The sequence below is a fragment of the Malania oleifera genome, chromosome 1, assembly GCF_029873635.1.
Source record: "Malania oleifera isolate guangnan ecotype guangnan chromosome 1, ASM2987363v1, whole genome shotgun sequence".
Taxonomy (NCBI): domain Eukaryota; kingdom Viridiplantae; phylum Streptophyta; class Magnoliopsida; order Santalales; family Ximeniaceae; genus Malania; species Malania oleifera.
In genome coordinates, this window is record NC_080417.1 from 74,652,425 (window position 1) to 74,671,155 (window position 18,731).

Below are 18,731 nucleotides of genomic sequence, written 5' to 3' on the forward strand. Positions count from 1 at the left end.
AATAATGCAAGTGAAAACCCAAAAGAAAATGAAAAATCTTCTGAAGATAATGAACATCCGGGGTTGCCTGGATATTTGAAAATCATTAGAAGTCATCCTATAAATCAAATCATAGGCGAACCATCCCGTGGAGTAGCCACAAGATCCTCCTTGAGAAATATAGTGAATCATTCCACTTTTTTATCCTAAGAAGAACCTAAAAATATTGAAGAAGCCATAGAGGATGAGTCTTGGGTGATGTCCATGTAAGAAGAACTTAACCAATTCAAAAGAAGCAAAGTGTGGACCTTAGTTCCTAGGCCTAATGAGCACACCATCATTGGAACTAAATGGGTATATAGAAATAAGAAAGATGAGAATGAAGTAGTAATTAGCAATAAAGCTAGACTAGTTGCCCAAGGGTATAACCAGCAAGAAGGGATTGACTTTGATGAAACATATGCTCCTATTGCTAAATTAGAAGTCATTTGTATGCTACTTGCCTTTGCCGCTTTTAAAAATTTTTAATTGTTTCAAATGGATGTTAAAAGTGTTTTTTTAAACGGTTTCATTAATGAAGAAGTATACATAGAACAACCACCCGGTTTTGAAAATCATAAATATCCCGATCATGTTTACCGATTGCCTAAAGCCTCATATGGATTGAAGCAAGCTCCTAGAGCTTGGTATGAGAGGCTTAGTGGTTTTCTACTAGAAAATGGGTTTACTCGTGGCAAAATTGACGCTACACTTTTCATCAAATCCAAAAATGATGATATGCTCCTTGTTCAAATTTATGTGGACGATATCATTTTTGGGGCAACTAATGATGAGTTGTGTAATGAGTTTTCCAAATGCATGCAAAGTGAATTTGAAATGAGCATGATGGGTGAACTTAGTTTCTTCTTAGGGATACAAATTAAGCAAGCTAATCATGGAACTTTCATATGCCCATCTAAATATATCAAGGACTTGCTAAAGAAATTTAATATGGAAGATTGCAAAATTCTTGGTACACCTATGAACTCTTCCATTAAGCTTGATAAAGATGAGCAAGGAATTCCTGTTGACGTAAAATTGTATCGTGGCATTATTGGGAGTCTCCTATATCTCACTGCTAGTAGGCCTTATATTATGTTTAGTATGTGTATGTGTGTTAGGTTTTAGGCTGGCACTAAGGAATCTCACTTAAAAGCTGTCAAACGAATCCTTATGTATCTAGTTGGGACTATAGAATTAGGCTTGTGGTACCCTAAGCATACTACCTTTGAGAATGTTAGTTACATTGATGCTAACATTTTCGGTAGTAAGGTTGATAGAAAAAACACTAGCGGAACTTGTCATTATTTAGGTCAATCTCTTGTTTCTTTGTTCTCCAAGAAACAAAATTCAGTTGCTTTATCCACAGCCGAAGCAGAATAAATTGCGGCTGGAAGTTGTTGTGCCCAAACTCTTTATATGGAACATCAACTTGTGGATTTTGGATTTCACTATGAAACAATACCGATTAAATGTGATAATACTAGTGCAATCAACATCTCTAAAAATCCTATCTCACATTCACGAACTAAACACATTGAGATTAGACATCATTTCCTTCGTGATCATGTGCAGAAAGGAGATATGCCTCTTTAGTTTGTATGCACAAATGAATAGTGGACGGATATATTGACTAAAACACTTTCTGAGGATAGGTTCATACAAATTAGATGTGAATTAGGCTTAATGCACAGTAGAGAAGCTTCTTAAATGTTTTCATAACTTGCATAAATTTAGGGGGAGCTCTCTAATGGGAACTTTCCAAATCTTAGTAACTAATATTATTGTTGACTTGCCTTCTTGCTTTAAACTTTGTGAAAGTTGATTATTGATAGTGTGCACATGCTTTATATCCATAGCATGATAATATTGAATGCATCGAATATTGATTATTACTTATAATGCACAACTCTCTTGTCCACTTCATGATCATATTGAAATTTTATTTTCTTGTTGGACCATACTGAACTGTTTAAGTAGTTGTGGATAAACTGCTAGGAAATATTTAAACTCAAACAGATTACACTTATACAGGATTTATTTTGGAAAGTCCAATTTACAAACGGCACTCTGCTGAAATTTTTCTAAATCTTTCCAAATTCTTCTTGTATAATTGTAATACTCACACATTGCCTAGAGTATTAACGAATATGGCCCTTTTTTTTGTTGCCAAAAAGGCGAGATGAAAAGGGTCAAAAATAATGGGGATAAAACACTTGGTTAAAAATAAGGTAGATGCTTTTTGATAGGGGGAACCCTTTAGGCTTAAACCCATATTTTTGCTGATCATATTTGTCATCATCAAAAAGGGGAAGAACCTTGACCTTATAGGTCATGCCCAGTTTTGATTATGAAAAATACTCATTGTTTCTAATGAGTGTTTGAGACTTTGTACAGGAACTTAAGTTGACATATCACAATGCACGTGGAGAGAGTGAGGCTTGAAAACCAAATTTCTATTGAAGACCCAATTTCTCTTATTGTAATATATTTCATTCATGTAAAGGGTCAGTAATAGTAATTAGGGATTTTCGTATGTAATAATCACACACATCACATGCATGGTCTAATACGTAAGCTCATAATGAAAATGACCTTAGAAAGACCTTAATGGTTACCCTTCGGTTGACCGAAAGTCGACCGACAGCGAATTTTTTCGATACCTTCAAAAGGACCCAGAAATGACCCTAGGACACTCACCTTTGCACTCATAAATGTTAGGCCCTTGTATAGGGTGTTTTTGAATCAAAATAGGACCAAAATGCACACTTTATGCACTTTCGGTCGACCAGCCTATGCAGTTCATTTTGCCCTGTTCGATCGAATCCAGTCTAGGTCAACATTTTGACCTCAGCCTGATCGACCAAACCATTATAGTTCAAATACCCCCGATCGACCGAAACCTCCTAAGGTCAACATTTTGACCACCTAGTCGACCGAGCCCAAATTGCATTGCAACTGTCTGGTCGACCAAGGGTCCTTGGGAGAAGTCCAACTGTCTGGTTGACTGAACCATTTAGTTCAAATCTTCCCGATCGACCGAACCTTGGTAAAATGGAAAAATCGCCTCAGTCATGTACATTCAGTCGACTGAGTCCCCAGTTCAAAAATGGCCCGGTCGATCGAGTCATATGAACTTTGGTAGACCGAAAGTGTTCTAGTCGACCGGGTCTCTCAGGTTGTTCTGAATTTTTTTACCGTGGTTAATTTTTTAAACAGGGTTAAAATAATTAAAAGGTCATTAATATTTTCTAATAATCCCAAACCTGTCTCCAACGATTATAATTCTTGGGGTGTCTATATATACCCCTTCATTTGGAAAAATTAGCAACAAGATTAGGAAAACAAAGTGAAAATTTTCTCTTAAGCCAAAAATCTTCCTATTGCTCATACTCTCTCTAAAACCACTCAAGCTTACCTTCTTCAATTCTATATATCATCTGTAAGTGTATTGAGGGTTGATGTTAAAAGGTTTCCTCTCTCATTGTTGTTTGTTTTAATCGATTTTCATTGAAACCTAAACCCAAGTATTTTTAGGAGGCTTTTCTCATAAGCCTATCATAAGAAGACTTTCCTAAGTTTCTGAGTATTACATTTGTATTGCAATATCTTAGGAAGCTTGTATTTGTTTTTGGCTTGCAAAAATATTTTCAAACTTACTCAAATATCTTGTGGGATTTATATTGATATATTTGTGAAAAGATATTTGTGTTTGTGATATTAATCTTTGTGGCAATATATATTCAAGTATACATCATTTTTTGAATACAGAGATTGCATAGTTTTTGCAAACCAAGCATATACACTATATTCATGATTGAGACATCCTACTAATTGACACACTTGAGACTTACTTGACATCTTGTGTGAACACATTTGATTGAATATTTTGAGATACACAGATTTTTGTTGATACTCTCACGTACTCACTACACTGATAGAAAATACATTTGAGAGTTGAACTATTGGACCACACTAAGCTTACGTTTTAAATCATTTGTGGTGTATATGATTGAATGCATTTGCGTACATATCTACTTTACTTGAAAGCACTTTTATCTGTACCATTTGATTGTAAATCTGAGTAATTCCAGGTGTGGCCTAAGGAGGCGGTAATCCAATCCGGTAATGATTGTTGTAAAGGTTGAGGTCAGCCTTGTGTTAATTGACTTGGTTTGTATCGGTACCGCTCCACTCGTTTAAGTGAGCAAGTTATAGTGGTAATCCTTGTGCTTATTAACCAAGGCGGGGACGTAGGCGATTGGCTGAACCTCGATAACATTTTTGCATGTCACCCCTTTCTTTACTACTTTCTAGTGCATGTATGATTGATTAAATTGCTTTATTTACTTTCTGGTATACATTTACTTTACTTGCACTAGATTGACCATAGGGTTGTGAATATACTGGTGTTAGGAGATTGACCTAGGGATTAAATTTTAAAAATACCAATTCACCCTCCCCCACCCCCCCTACCCCCGCACGGGTCTTGGGATCATGGTAAAGCTAACAGATTCTTTCGATTGGTCGTACACACAAACTCATAACCATTAAATATTAGAGTATTTGTCATAATCAAAATGGGATATGACCTATAAGGTCAACAATTTCCCCCTTTTTGATGATGACAAATACTTGCCTACTTCTCTCCCTTTTGGCAACAGCAAAAAGGGTCTAAATAAATAGTTAAGCATATAGGCAAATAATCATCTAAATATAGGAAATGTTTGGGAAAAAGTTTTTTTTTTTTTAAGAAATTCGCTAGCATGCCATTTGAAAATAAAACATTTCCCAAAAAATTTTGTATGCAAGTGACATGTTTGAGTAAAATATTTTTAAGATATCCACACGTATGTACTCAAACAGTTCAGTATTCTCAAAACATGAAATAGAAGTATAACTCTTAGTCATTTAAGAGATAGAATAATCGTATAATGTAAAATGAACGACAAAGATAACCTCATCAATTTAGCACATAAACAACACAACTAGTCATTTAAATGTTTTAAATGACATGAAAAAAAGAATTAGACTATAGATATGCACAAACCATTTCAATTGACACATATCATAAGACCTGTGAAAGATTTGAATTAAAAACACACGACATATGATAGCAAAAAGGAAGTTTGAGTATAAACACAGTCTAACTAGTTCGCACGCATTTTTATGTGTAGTTATAGAACCAATTATGCGACTTTAAAACATATATATATATATATATATATGTGTGTGTGTGTGTGTGTGTGTGTGTGTGTGTGTGTGTGTGTGTGTGTGTGTGTGTGTGTGTGTGTGTGTGTGTGTGTGTGTGTGTGTGTGTGTGTGTGTGTGTGTGTGTGTGTGTGTGTGTATCCCCCTTATGATGTTTGCAAAAAGTACTAGGCAACCGCTTGCTGAAACATAAGTTTTAATTTAAAACAATCAAGCACAAAATTTCTGGTTTGTCAATTTAGCACATATAAGAATATAACCAGAAAACCACAACCATGATGATCCTAAAGATTTAATAGTTCACATGCGAGATCATATGTCAAAACACAAACAACTTGCGGCAACGCAATGAACATTAACTTAAGATTTTCACAAAGATTATTTTATTTAAGCACATGCCACACTATATTTAAAACATATCTAAGCCTCAAAAGTTTGTAAGCATAATATGATAGGCATTTTAATTTTAGATGCTCCCCCTATCAATTTGAATTATTACTTAGATACTATAAATTTCTTATACTTTGCAAGAGATTGATTTCATTTAATATGTCAAAGTATAAGTGAGCACACAAACCATTTTTCAACAACTATATTGGATATTTATTAACTATATTTATCTATAATCAGTATAGTCATCCCTATAGACAACAATTGCATCAGAAATAGATATTAAGGCATTTTATGCAATTCATGACCCAAGAACATTTCATATAAAATCAAAGAACTTTACGTGCAGGATATAATGTTCAGGGATATCAGAAGAGCCTCAATATTTCAATAAACGATAGTGATGCATGTGAGTCCTATAAGTTCTTTCTAGGGTAGGTGCTCAGCTCTCCTAACTACTTGATGATTATGTAAGGATGAAACATAAGTTTCAATTAGTTTTCACTCATCCTTTCAAAAATATTTTAATGTTAATTTTAACATAATCATCTCTAACACAAGGTTTTGTATGATAAAATCTTAGTGAAATTTCGGCAGCATGTCGTTTGTATATAGGACAATTTCTCATAAAACATGTACCTGATAGTGGGTTGTTTTCAACAAACAAATCATATAAAGCAAGTAACAACCTAATATCCACAACTAGCATGCAAATTATATCACTGCATCCGCCATGCAGGAGGCTTCCAACACAAGCATGCTTTCTAGTAGTTCAATCAACAACTCATGAATGAAATGAACTATCCAATAGATGAAATGAGCAATAGCTAACAATGGATAGTTATGAGATTAGTGCAAATTTGTTCTCACAAAGGCATACATACATATAAGTGTAATTAAAAATTGAGAGCATTTTAATGAATATAGATATGAAAGATGAATGCTCCCCCACAATTATGCACTCGACTCATTTAATATCTTTTTGTTGTTTTTCAAATCATTTAGCCAACATATCTAGATTTTTAATGATATATGTTTGGCTTTGAGTTCTTAGGCTTAACATACCAAAAAGTCACAATTGTATATTTCTTTAAGAGTTCTAAGCCTGTATTTGCCTCTTTTCTTATGATTTACACAACGTGAGAGGCCTAAGTTCAAATGGCTTTGAATGTTAAGGTTCATGCATAGGTTTCTTTGAATTTTGTTCTATCATCTAGATTGAAACCTATATCATTTTAGCCATTTAACTTAGTTCATAAAGCTGAAGCTCAAAAGGATTTGATTTAATGTTTAAGAGCTTATAGAAGAAATTTTGAATTAATACTCTTGAAAAATTAAAATTTAAGTTATGTTCAAAGAGTATTTATTATGAATTGACATGATTCAAGATATTTGCATGGAAGAGGATATGTCCAAACAATTTAGATAAAGAGCAACTAGAAGAGTATGAGTTTTGGAACACTGCTCTTTGAAAATTGGAATGTATCCTTTAGATATGATCACAATTTTGGAGCAAGGATACGAACCAATGGGAGGATGGATCTTTACCTAATGTGATTGTGATAAGGTAAGGATTTCCTATGGAGGACATAAACCAAAATTAGAGGATTTATAATTTAAGCTCAAAGGGAATTTTTGATTTAACAGTGAAACTTGAATCCCCTAGTGGATGCCTCTAGTTTTGATATAAAAAAAAAAATGTCTTCTAATAAGCACCAGAAGTATTTGGAATTTAAGATCAACAGCGCTTTAAGCCTAGAATGATGACTAAACATTTTATTAGGCATTTTAGGCTTTCAAGATGAGTTTAGGACATGATTTTTAACTTCATTTCCTAAAATTCAAACTTGTGTAATGGGCAAAGTATGTTTAACGTTAGATATTCATATTTAAGCATGAGTTAAACAATTTGAAATTTAAATGCAAGGCAAACATGCCATGTCCATTTGGAAGTGGATTTTTATACAAGCAGCCAATAATTTCATATTTTAATCAATGAATATATGCATTAAGTTCATATTGGTTATATACTTGGATTTGCATGTTGACTTGATTTTTCAAAATACTTAGTATGTAAGATTTTAAATAGTGGATATATACTAAGATTTTACACTTTCAGCCCCAAACGACTTTCTAAGCCTTTAGAAGACACTACCCCCTATAACTGATCCAAATTGCTAAGGAAGAATTATATGATCATGTAATTCCGACTTGAGAAAATTCTTCTGTGAATTTCAAGGGATTTCCTTTCTTAACAACCCATATCAATTTTCTACCTTTTATTCTTGATGGGTTAGGAGTCGGTGATTCTTTGACTTTCCATACTCATTTGGGTTTCACACCTTTTCTTTTAAACGGGCAATCAAATTTTGTGTGCCCCTTCTTTTTACATAAGACACATGTGGTGTGAGTGTATGGACTAAAGGAGGTGCTAGCACAGTGTTTTGATTCTTTTACAAAGTACCTCATGTATAAGTTTTTTCTTTTCTTATTTTCAATCCCATTATAACATATACCTTCTTTGTCTAAGGTCATCTTTTGGGAACCCAAGAGTTTATCAAAATTTTTCTTTACCTCTAGTGAATGTATAGATTATCTTAGACTGATCTTCTATTTTCTTCTCTAGATCTTGAATTTTTGAGTTTTTCAATTCTTTGCAAACATCCTGAAGTTTCATAAATTCTTTAGACATTGTGTTTGCTTTACTCTTTAAGTTCTGCAATAAGAAGATCTTTATTATTATCATTTGAAGTTTGAGATCTTAATGCATTCAAATCTTTTTCTAATTTTTCATTCTTGTTTACTAATTGTTTGATTTTAAAATCATTTTCCCTTTCAATAAGAACTTTTGATTCACATTCTTTCTCACATGCCTCATACTTGTTTTTCAAAGCAGTATATCTTTTATTAGCTTTAACAAGTGACTTATGAATTATAATATATTCAATTTGCAGTTCTTCATACATAGGCATGCTCTCACTATCACTACTATGACATGATTCAGAATCATATGCATCATTCATATCATCACATGAATCAATGCCAAGATTATCTAATAACATAGAAAGAAATGGGTTTACCTCATCATCGGTTAGAGCTATGAAGCACAATTTACCTCCTTCAAGATCCGTAAATCTTGAATCACAAGGAGTGATCGCCTTTTCATGCGTAGTTGCTCCATATCTCTTTTCAAGTTCCTCCCATATCTCCTTAGCATTGTTACATGTCATAACCTCACAAAGAACATTAGAATCTAAAGCATGCAGCAAGGTGTTTAAGGCATCAAAATTTATTTGCACTAAGTTCCTATCATGATCATTCAATTCATACTCAGATTTAGGAATACTAGTGCAACCAATGAATTTAACAGGCACACTATCACCCTGATCAATGACATTCTAAAATTTTCAATTTAAAGCTTTAACATATACAGTCATTCTAAATTTCCATACAATATAGTTTTCACCACAAAATACTGGTGGGTGAGTGACCAACCTTCCCTCACATGAAGGGGATGCACTAACATGAGTCATCATGATCTTTTACTAAATGACGTCTATGTCTAAGTTACGAGGCTCTGATACCAATTTTTAGTTTTGGTGCAATCCCAAGAGGGGGGTGAATTGGGAATTTAAGAATTTTATCCCCTAGGTCAATCACCAATCAACAATATTACGCAACCCTAAGGTTAACCTAGCGCAAGTAAAATAAATCAATGCAAATATACAATGGAATTTAAATTGCAATGGAAATTTAATCAAGCATGCACAATAAAGAAGTAAAAGAGACGACACCCAGAAATGTTATCGAGGTTTGGCCAAATTGCCTACATCCCCGCCTTGGCTAACAAGCACAAGGATTACCACTATAGGCTCACTTAACAGGTGGAGCGGCACCTAATACAACCAGGTCAATTAGCATAGGGCTAACCTCAACATTTATAACCAAGTCAATTAACACAAGGTCAACCTCAACCTACACAATCCTTACCGGGCTGGATTACCGCCCCCTCAGGCCACGACTGGAAATATAACAATATTCACTCAATCAAATGGTACAGTGATTGTGCTTTCATGTAAAATAGATATATACCCAATACGCTCATTCACATACCCCACAAGTGATTTAATATGTAAGCTCAGTGTAGTCTAATATTTTAACTCTCAAATATATTTACTATCTATGTAATGAGTGCGTGGGAGTGCAAGCCTGTATGATCTTTGTATCACAAGATGTATTCAATTTAAGTGCTCAAACAAATATATCAGCCAAACAATATATATATATATATATATATATATATTTCAATCAGCAGATTTTCTCAATCATATGATGCTCAAGTATTGTATATGTTTGGTTTGCAAAGGATATTTAATCTTGGTATTCAGAAAAAAGATATGTAAGTCAATGAATATTGCAACAACGATCACTATCACAAACACAAATATCTTTTCAAAAATATGTCGATATAAATCACACAAGATATTTGAGAATTTTTTGAAAATATTTTTGCAACACAAAGACAAATACAAACTTCCTAAAATATTGCAACACAAATGCAATACTTAGAAGCTTAGGCAAGTCTTCTTAGGTTAGGCTTATGAACAAAGCCCCCTAAGAATACTCCGGTTTAGCTATCGTTAAAATTGAATCAATCAAATACAAATGGTAGAGCAAACCTATGAAGATAAACACTCAATCAACTTACAGAAAGTGTGAGCAATAGGAGAATGTGAGTATAAGTGATTTCAGTATGAGAATGAATAGTAGGATATTTTTGGTTGAGAGAGAATTTTATTGATCAAATAGGCTAATCTCTCCCTAGTGCTAGAACTAATAAATTTACTAGACTTCGTTTATTTACTTCCTCTTTTAAGGATAGAGCAAAGATGTGGTCTAATTCGTTGGTGCCTCATTCTGTCTCTAATTAGCCTGATATGGAATGTGTATTTCTGTATAAGTTTTCTCTCTCACAGAGAACTCAATTTTTGTAAGAACAAATCAGTCAAGTCAAGCAAAGAACTAACAAGAAATTTCATGAAAGCTGTGAGTGATTTAAAGATTTAGTTAATATGTGTCCCTACCATGGAATTTGTTGACCTTATAGGTCATATCCCATTTTGATAATGACAAATATCCTGGTATCTTACCTATGCATTGAGTTTGTAAACAGAACCATACTTTGCACGCATAGGAACAGACACGGTGGAGGCCATAAAGAACTGAATGCTCACACTATATATGGTGCCATTTAGAGAAGCAAAGGAAATGAAGACCAAATAATTTTGAATTGTATTTGTTGTTTAATTCATTTGGGTTTGTAATATTAATGATGGTATGTAATAATTAATGCATTACATACATGATAGGAAAGATAAGCTCAATGACCATAGTTTGACCATAGGGAACCATAGGACCGTTGGGATCACCTTCGGTCGACCGACGCTGACTTTTTTTAGACTTAATGCTCAAGGTCATAGATTGACTTTAGGTCCCTAAAACATCAAATGAAAAGTCCTCTAGAACTTAGAAGCTATACTTATGTGAACAAGGGTGACTTCAAATGGAAATCAAGACTTAAATGCACATCTTAAGTGGTCTCTATCGACCAAACCCGAAGCTATATAAAAGCTTCAGTCGACCAAACTCACCAGAGTCAACATGTTGACTACTCGGTTGACCATTCTTAAATGAACATGCCTTCACACAATCAACCGAACTGACACGTGTCTAACTCCCAACAACTTGATCGGTCGATCTGTTAGATCAAAACTGACCTGGTCAACTGAACCTTCGAAAATGGTCAACCGAACCTGCCTTGGTCAATCAAACCTCAAACGGTTCAAAATCGCCCGAATACGGTCAACCATATTCTTTGTTGAAAAACTCCATGGTCGACCGAAGCTCCTAAAGTGGTCAACCGTACTAAGCCCTTAGTACGGTCGACCAAAACTCTCGGGTTGCTTCATTTTTACCGAGGTTAAACCGGGGTTATTTTTATTAACCTTACTTAAACCTTTTAAGAAATACCGAATGAGTCCCAAATGGTTATATTTCTTAGAGTGTTTATATATACTCCCTCATTTGGTTTAATTAGCAACCGATTAGCAAACATCATTAGCAATATATTCTCTGAATTTTCAAATACTCATTTTTCACATACAAGCTTACTACTTCCATTCTTACTCATCCTCCTTGTTAAAATCATTTAGTAAAAATGTTCTAGAGATCACACTATAAGCTTACACTCTCATTGCTTGTATTTGATTGAAATTGATTTTATTGAGAGTAAGCTTTGAGTTTTCCCTTGTGATTTTGTTCATAAGTCATCTTTGGGAAAATTCTCTAGAGCTTGCGAGTCATGCATTATTGTTGCAAAACTCAAGAGCTCATATTGTGTTTGTTTGTGAAATATTTTTTACAAACTAATTTCAAATATCTCTTATGCTTGATTTTTGAGAAAAAACATTTTTGAGATATTTATTTGTGTGTTTAAGATCTTTGATACTGCACCTTGTGATTAATATTGTTATCTTGATTCAAATATCCCAACACATACACTCTCACATTCTGGTCGTTATACTTGCATTACTTTGAGAGTAGTCATCTAATCCACATTGAGCTTATTGTATCCTATCATATTGTAGTATATTGGTTATACTGGTACAAATATACTTATTGGAGAAGCACGTATTTTTGTACATGAAATTTGTATTAATTAATTGTTGTATTCCACATGTGGCCGGAAGGGGTGATAATCTAGCCCGGAAGGATTGTATATAAAGGTTGAGGTCAGCTCTAGTAATTTGACCTGGTTATATCTGGTGTCGCTCCACCCGTTAAGTGAGTCATAGTGGAATCCTCAGGCTTGCGAGCTGAGGCAAGGACATAGGCAGTATTGGCAGAACCCCAATAACATATTTTGTGTCAACTTTAAATTTCCACACTTAAACTTATGCACTTGAATGTTGTTATTTTAATTATTGTGAATGTTTCAAAAATACTAAGATTGTTTCATTTGATTTACATTTTTACTCAATTTGATTTTTTTTGAATTGGTTAATACTTAGAAAGATCCTAGGTTGGGAAATACTAATTGTGATTTGAATTTGACCTAGGAAAGTTTTAAGTTTCCAATTCACCCCCTCCCCTCTTGGGAATACACAAATTCCAACAAATTTGAATCATGGTGCATGATCAACTACTTCTACACTACGTTGACTCCTGACTTGAAATAGTTTGTCCATACTGTGTGTTCAAGAAATTTCTTCGACAAGGAGTCTAATAAGGCATTGGGTTTTCTGGATCATTTAGCAGACTATGCTCAGCAGTGGAACACTAGAATTGATAGAAGACCAATTGCAACACAACCATTAGAAGCAATACATGGTGGAGACTGGTATGAACTGAAAGATGATTTTGATGTTGAGGCACGTCGGGTTGAACTCACTAGAAGTTTGGATGCTATGATGAAAAAGGAGAATAGTACAGAGCAATTTTGGAATCAACCTTCCCAGTCCTATGCATCCCCTTATTAGCCGATATATCATCCAATTGTTCCTCAGCATCAATATCAGCCACAACAGATCTCTTAGAGCTGTGCACCTCCAAGATTTCAATCTAATGTAGCACCTATTCCACCAGAGAAGTCTCTTGAGGATACTCTTCAGCAATTCATGCAGATTCAGTTCATAACTAACAATTAGTACACTCAAGCCATGAATGAATTGTAGGACATCATTAATGATATGAGCATGCAGTTGAATATCTTAGAAAAAGGAAAATTTTTTGTACAACCTCAACCTAACCCTCAAGAATACCAACAGTAATAGCAACAAATACATAATGTTTCTCTTGAGATAGTGGAGGACATTATTACTTCGAGAAGTGAAAAATAAGTTTTCTAACCTGAGATACTCATCAATAGACAAACAGTTGTCCTGGAACCTAAAGTTACAACCGAGACAGATGAAGTTAACGAAAAATCAGAGGAAGTAAACCCAAAAGTGAAGAAGTCAGTTAATAAGGAGGCTGAGACTAATAAGGAGTACCAACATGTGGTACCTTATCCTCAGAGATTGGCAGTCGTGGTACCGTCACTCCCTATTGGAGTAAATGTCAAGGAGTGCAATGCTAAAGCAAATCCCCGTAGTGGTAAGGTGATTGATACACCCAATAAAAAAGTTTAGCAGAATGGTGAGAGTTTAAATTTCAAGGAACTAGGTAAAAATTTTAATGTTGATGCTTTTAAAGAACCAAAGGTAACTACTCTAACAACATTTCCTCAAAGATCAGTTCTTAAAGAAGTGAATTTCCTGGAAAATATACTAAATAAAGATCATTTCTTGTTAAAACAAGTAAGGTTGTTTGCACATGTTTTGTCTGGTACCTTAGAATGTATTGATTAATTTGAGGCTAACTTTTGTGCAGGTAACATGACTGATTCATTGTGGCGACTCAAATTTGGAGACCCGCCAGTTCAATTTATAGAACTGCACCCACTAGAAGAAATTCCTCTAGAGCCTCCGCCAGACAAACTGTGATGTTTTTCTTTCCTTTATTTTCATTGTGTTTTACCTTGTTTTATTTTTAGTTAATTTTTAGGTACATTTTTCCTTAGTTTTAGTTTTTCTTTTCCCTTACTTCTCCACCCAAGTACACTCTACTTCCCTTGTGCATATCTTTTCTATTTCCCCTATGCTTTCACATTGAGGATAATGTTCCACTTTAGTTGGAGGGGGATGAGAAAATACATTGAAAAAAAAAATTGAATATGGATGATTAAGCCATGATTAACATCGACTTATACCCTTTACATGCTTGCATATAACCTAGGAGTTACACACTTAAGCTGTATAGTGGGTTATTTATGTGTAGTTTCTCCTTATATGGCTAATCTAGGAATTCTAACTCTATGTAGGTTGACTAGTAGTTCATTCGTGTTAATATGGTTATATAAACTCTTGTATTTACATGGTATCTTATAAGGATAAAAATACATGTTCACGTGACTTGTAGCACGTAAGGTTCCTTGTGAGCACTGAGAGAGCGCCTATGGCAACTTTGACACCTTGTGAGGTATTGTAGAGCCATTTATCGTTCTTTTGAGTTTTGATGTCAGCTCAGAGTTCATGAAACTCAACTTTCCTTTTTTTCTAGATACTCTTTGTACACTAATCTCAGAACTTGCTAGCCTAAAGGTGACATCTAGTGGAGAGATAGAAACCTAGGTCTTGTAGCCTACTTAAGATATGAAGGCTGAGTCATCCCTAGAAATAGACTTAGTTCATGGACTAGTGTTCAAGCTTAATTCACATGGGTTGTATGAAGATAACAAAAGAAGTGTAATGATTGTCCTAATTGACCATGAAAAGAAAGAAAATGAAGAATGAGTAAAAAAAAAAAAAAAACAGAAATAGAAATGCACTAGAATAGGGTGAAAGATTAATACCTGCTCCACACAACTACAATATAAAGTCAGTGACACGACACATGTTCTCCACATGTGAACACTCTTCAACCGCTTAATGCCTCAGATGTATTCACATGTGGTTTGTGAATAAGTTGATCTAGGGTGGTCTTGGTTGCATATGGCGAGTAGGTGAGAAGATGCTAGGGTGAAGGAGCTGACATCTCACAAATAGGCTGAATCTTTTTCAAACTAGTCCACTCCGTACATTTAGCGTTTGTTCCTTGCAACATATGGGATGTTTAATCATGACACTCCTTCTCACATATGATGAGTGAACTCATCTTTTTTAAGTGTTTTTGAGGGTATATCAGTTAGGCCGAGTCAAAATAACCATTTTGTAGGTGTTCACTAGTATACTGGGTGTAATGAGTTATATACATTACATATGCTTTGAGATTTCGCCTATTTATACTTGAAATTATATGGCTGTGTTAACTCTGAATTGTAATTGCTGGTTAACTTTATGTGAGTATATTGACCTTAATGGTTATATAATGATGAAACTTGCATGAATGACTTGCTTTGGAGTTGTGTGAATTGTGTATGAATGAGCTTGTGTATAATCTAGTGATATTTCTGCATATAAAATGGTATGTTTGTGTTGCATGTGCATTCATATTCATTGAAATTGGTGTTTGTGGGTGTCGCCCTGGAAACCCTCACTAGATTACAACTCGTCCACTAGGATCGACCTAGGGGTTTAAAGCCTTGTTACATTTGGTAAATGCAACCATGTTTCCGACAAAATAGGAGGTAGATAGGATTTGGTAGTTTTCTTAGTTTTTGGTTTGCTCGAAGATTAGAAAAATGCTACGGCATGTGGCTTTCATGATTATTGGAATTTTAGTGGCTACTCTCCAGGTCTAATTGTATTCACGTTATTTGCTAAAAACTAGCAAAACGTTAGTTGGGGGTGTGATTATACGTCAAAGTTGCATAATTAGGCATTTAAATTCATGCAATAAAGATTATAATTTTAATTAAATGCCTTATTATGTCCATTATTTTAATCACTGAATTCGTTTGATAATTATCCCATTTGTTGAAGAATTTACGGATTTTTATATTTTATTATTGTAAAGTTGAAATTTACCAGGTCGTGCGAAAGGAGAATTCGTGTATGTGAGCTTGAGCCCGTGAAGAAGACATGCAATCCGAAGCTGGGCCTGGTTTGAAGTCATGCCTGAAGTTGGGTTTAGGGTTTAGGGTAAAAAATTGAAATGGATAAAAAAGGATAAATTTAAAATTGTTTGAGCATCTGTTTTTTTATCAATAATAATAGAGAAGATGAACTTTATATGATCAAACAAGTTTTCTTTGCTTTGACAGTAGGCCACCATAGGGCACTTTAACCAGTAACATTACCCTTGAATCAAAAGCATTTCCAAACTCCCCAAATCCAGAGTGGAGGCTCATATTATTACTCTTGAATCAAAAGTAATTTATAAAATACATAGTGCTTAAACTTTTTGTTAAATAAATAACAAAGATCCAACCCACATAATTTTTTTTTTATTTCTCTGTTGTTGTTTTTTAATTATTGGGATTTGCATTACTTAAGACAGCATTTAGTCTCAAATTATAACACAAAATGGCAATTTATGTGGGGTGAAACGTGTAACATGGGAGGCATCTCCATGGATGCGAAGCCCCAGTGTATAGGGACAGACCCTCCGTATTCCATTATTTTTGTCTTCTAAAGCTTCTCTCTTACCCCCCTCCCTCATCTCTGAACTTCTTCACCTTTGTGTAGAGTAAAGAGACCAGAAGAAATCCATCCATGGCCAATCCACACTGCACCTTCAGATCTCGCCCACTATCTCTAACGGCTAATTCCTGCAAATTCCATTAATTTTGTCGAATCGATTCCAATTTCCAACCCTAGGCGACGGTACAGGGCTGTACGGACGCGTTCTTCGCAGATCGGCAATGGCGACTCTTCAGAAATTCAAGCTTTTAGCAGGTCAGTGCGCCGTCGCGGGAAGCCCTACGCGGAGCCCGACGACCAGCCCCGTCATTCACCTCCGTCGCAGAAAAACCCTCCGCATGCTCCTCAGCCGCACTGCCCCCAGCGGCCGCCGCCTGCCTCCCCGCGAAGGTTCGCCCGATCGGCAAGAAACGGCCGACGATCCGCCGCGGAAGACCAAGGATCGCCTGGTAGCGAGGCACAAGCTCAAGGACTTGTTCGTCTCTTCGCCTCCTCCGCTCCAAGATAGAGCTTCGGAGAAGAGCAGCGACGTAGGAGAAAGACTCCTGCCGGCGACATCTGGCGCTGGGGGCGGCGGACCAGCTCGGCGCGGCGGAGCAGGCTCGCTTCGGCCGTCGTCGGCGGCGTTTCGAATTCGCTTACTTAGGCGACCTTGGCGACCAGTACTAGTGACCATTGACGAGTAGTCGGCGGCGAAATGTACGGATAATGCAAACTTTTCTTTATTAATTTATTTCTTTTTTTTTTTTTTTTTAATTTCCGGTTTTGTAAAATTGTTTATTTTTGGACTGTTTGGAAATATAGTTTAGAAAAGCCTGTGCGAACTGCGGCCTGGGAATTTGTTAATTTTCAGTAGTAGTTTGCTAACGTGCACTGGTAATTGCTAACGTAAGCTGCGGATAACGAATGCGTCACTTGCGTCATGGCGTAACGGTCTGGGCGGTGAACGGTCGGGGCGCGGAGCACATGGCGCACAATAGCGGGGAAATGTCTAGGAGTCTTAAGACAAAAGAATGTAGGGTCATGATTTGGAGCATCGTTTTTCTCTGACCTAAAGTGGTTTTTAATGATATATTTTCGTTGTAAGTTTATGAAAATGTTGGGAGTAATTTTTATATGTGGCGTTTTGGTTGATGCAAATAGTAGGTAGGAGTATGATGGGAAGTGGTGTGGACTGTGGAGATCATGAGGACATTGCCAGCGGAAAGAAACAAGCAAATAATATCGTCCTACCCACAAGAGTCAAGTGTCTACTTGCAGAGGGTTTGAGATGTTCCATCATTTTGTCTTAAACTGCTTTGTCTAATTAATGATATGATGATACATACCTCCTCCATCCCAACACTAAAATTGCAAGTTTTGGGAGGAGTTGAATTTGAATAGAAGGATTTGAGCTTTGTTCCATTAAGTACTCAGCAAAACTTCTTCTCTTTCAATTGAATTTTTTGTAAGAGATTTATTGTATTATAGAAACTGCAACTGAACAAACCCTATAATTTAATGATGAATAATTATTTTTTAATTAGTCATATAATTAATTTTCATTAAATAGTAAAAATTATAAATTTATTCGTAGTTTTGCTATTTTCAATTTGCATATTATTAAATATATTTACTCAAAAAGATATTTATCTAATAAATTCAATATATCGAATATTTATGATAATTCTATATATTTTAAATTGGAAACTACTGCTTTCATAACCACGCATATAATGTAATACATCATTATAAATTACATTTTTAATAATTTTAATTTATTATTTAGTAAATTTATAAATTAAAATGATTTGCGCTTAACTGTAGCCGCTTATAAGTATAATTTATTCAACTATAATAATTTGTTAAAAGGATGAAAATATGTGAAAACTAATTTAATAATTCACAACTTAGTATGAATGAACTTTAGGATCCAAAATACTACATATTCTA

The 18,731-nt window shown here is 35.0% G+C and overlaps 1 protein-coding gene across 2 annotated transcripts; it reads left to right on the forward strand.

Moving 5' to 3' along the window:
- Positions 1–16,680: 16,680 nt before the first annotated feature.
- LOC131144866 (uncharacterized) lies at positions 16,681–18,235 on the forward strand. 2 transcript variants are annotated; one of them, XM_058093791.1, is made up of 2 exons: positions 16,681–17,498; positions 17,943–18,235. In XM_058093791.1, exon 1 carries the CDS (start codon positions 17,021–17,023, stop codon positions 17,483–17,485), a length of 465 nt encoding a protein of 154 aa, XP_057949774.1. In that variant the 5' UTR covers positions 16,681–17,020; the 3' UTR covers positions 17,486–17,498; positions 17,943–18,235. The 2 variants fall into 2 exon arrangements, with proteins under 2 accessions (XP_057949774.1, XP_057949768.1); XM_058093785.1 differs by lacking the exon at positions 17,943–18,235 and adding an exon at positions 17,604–17,912.
- Positions 18,236–18,731: the final 496 nt, after the last annotated feature.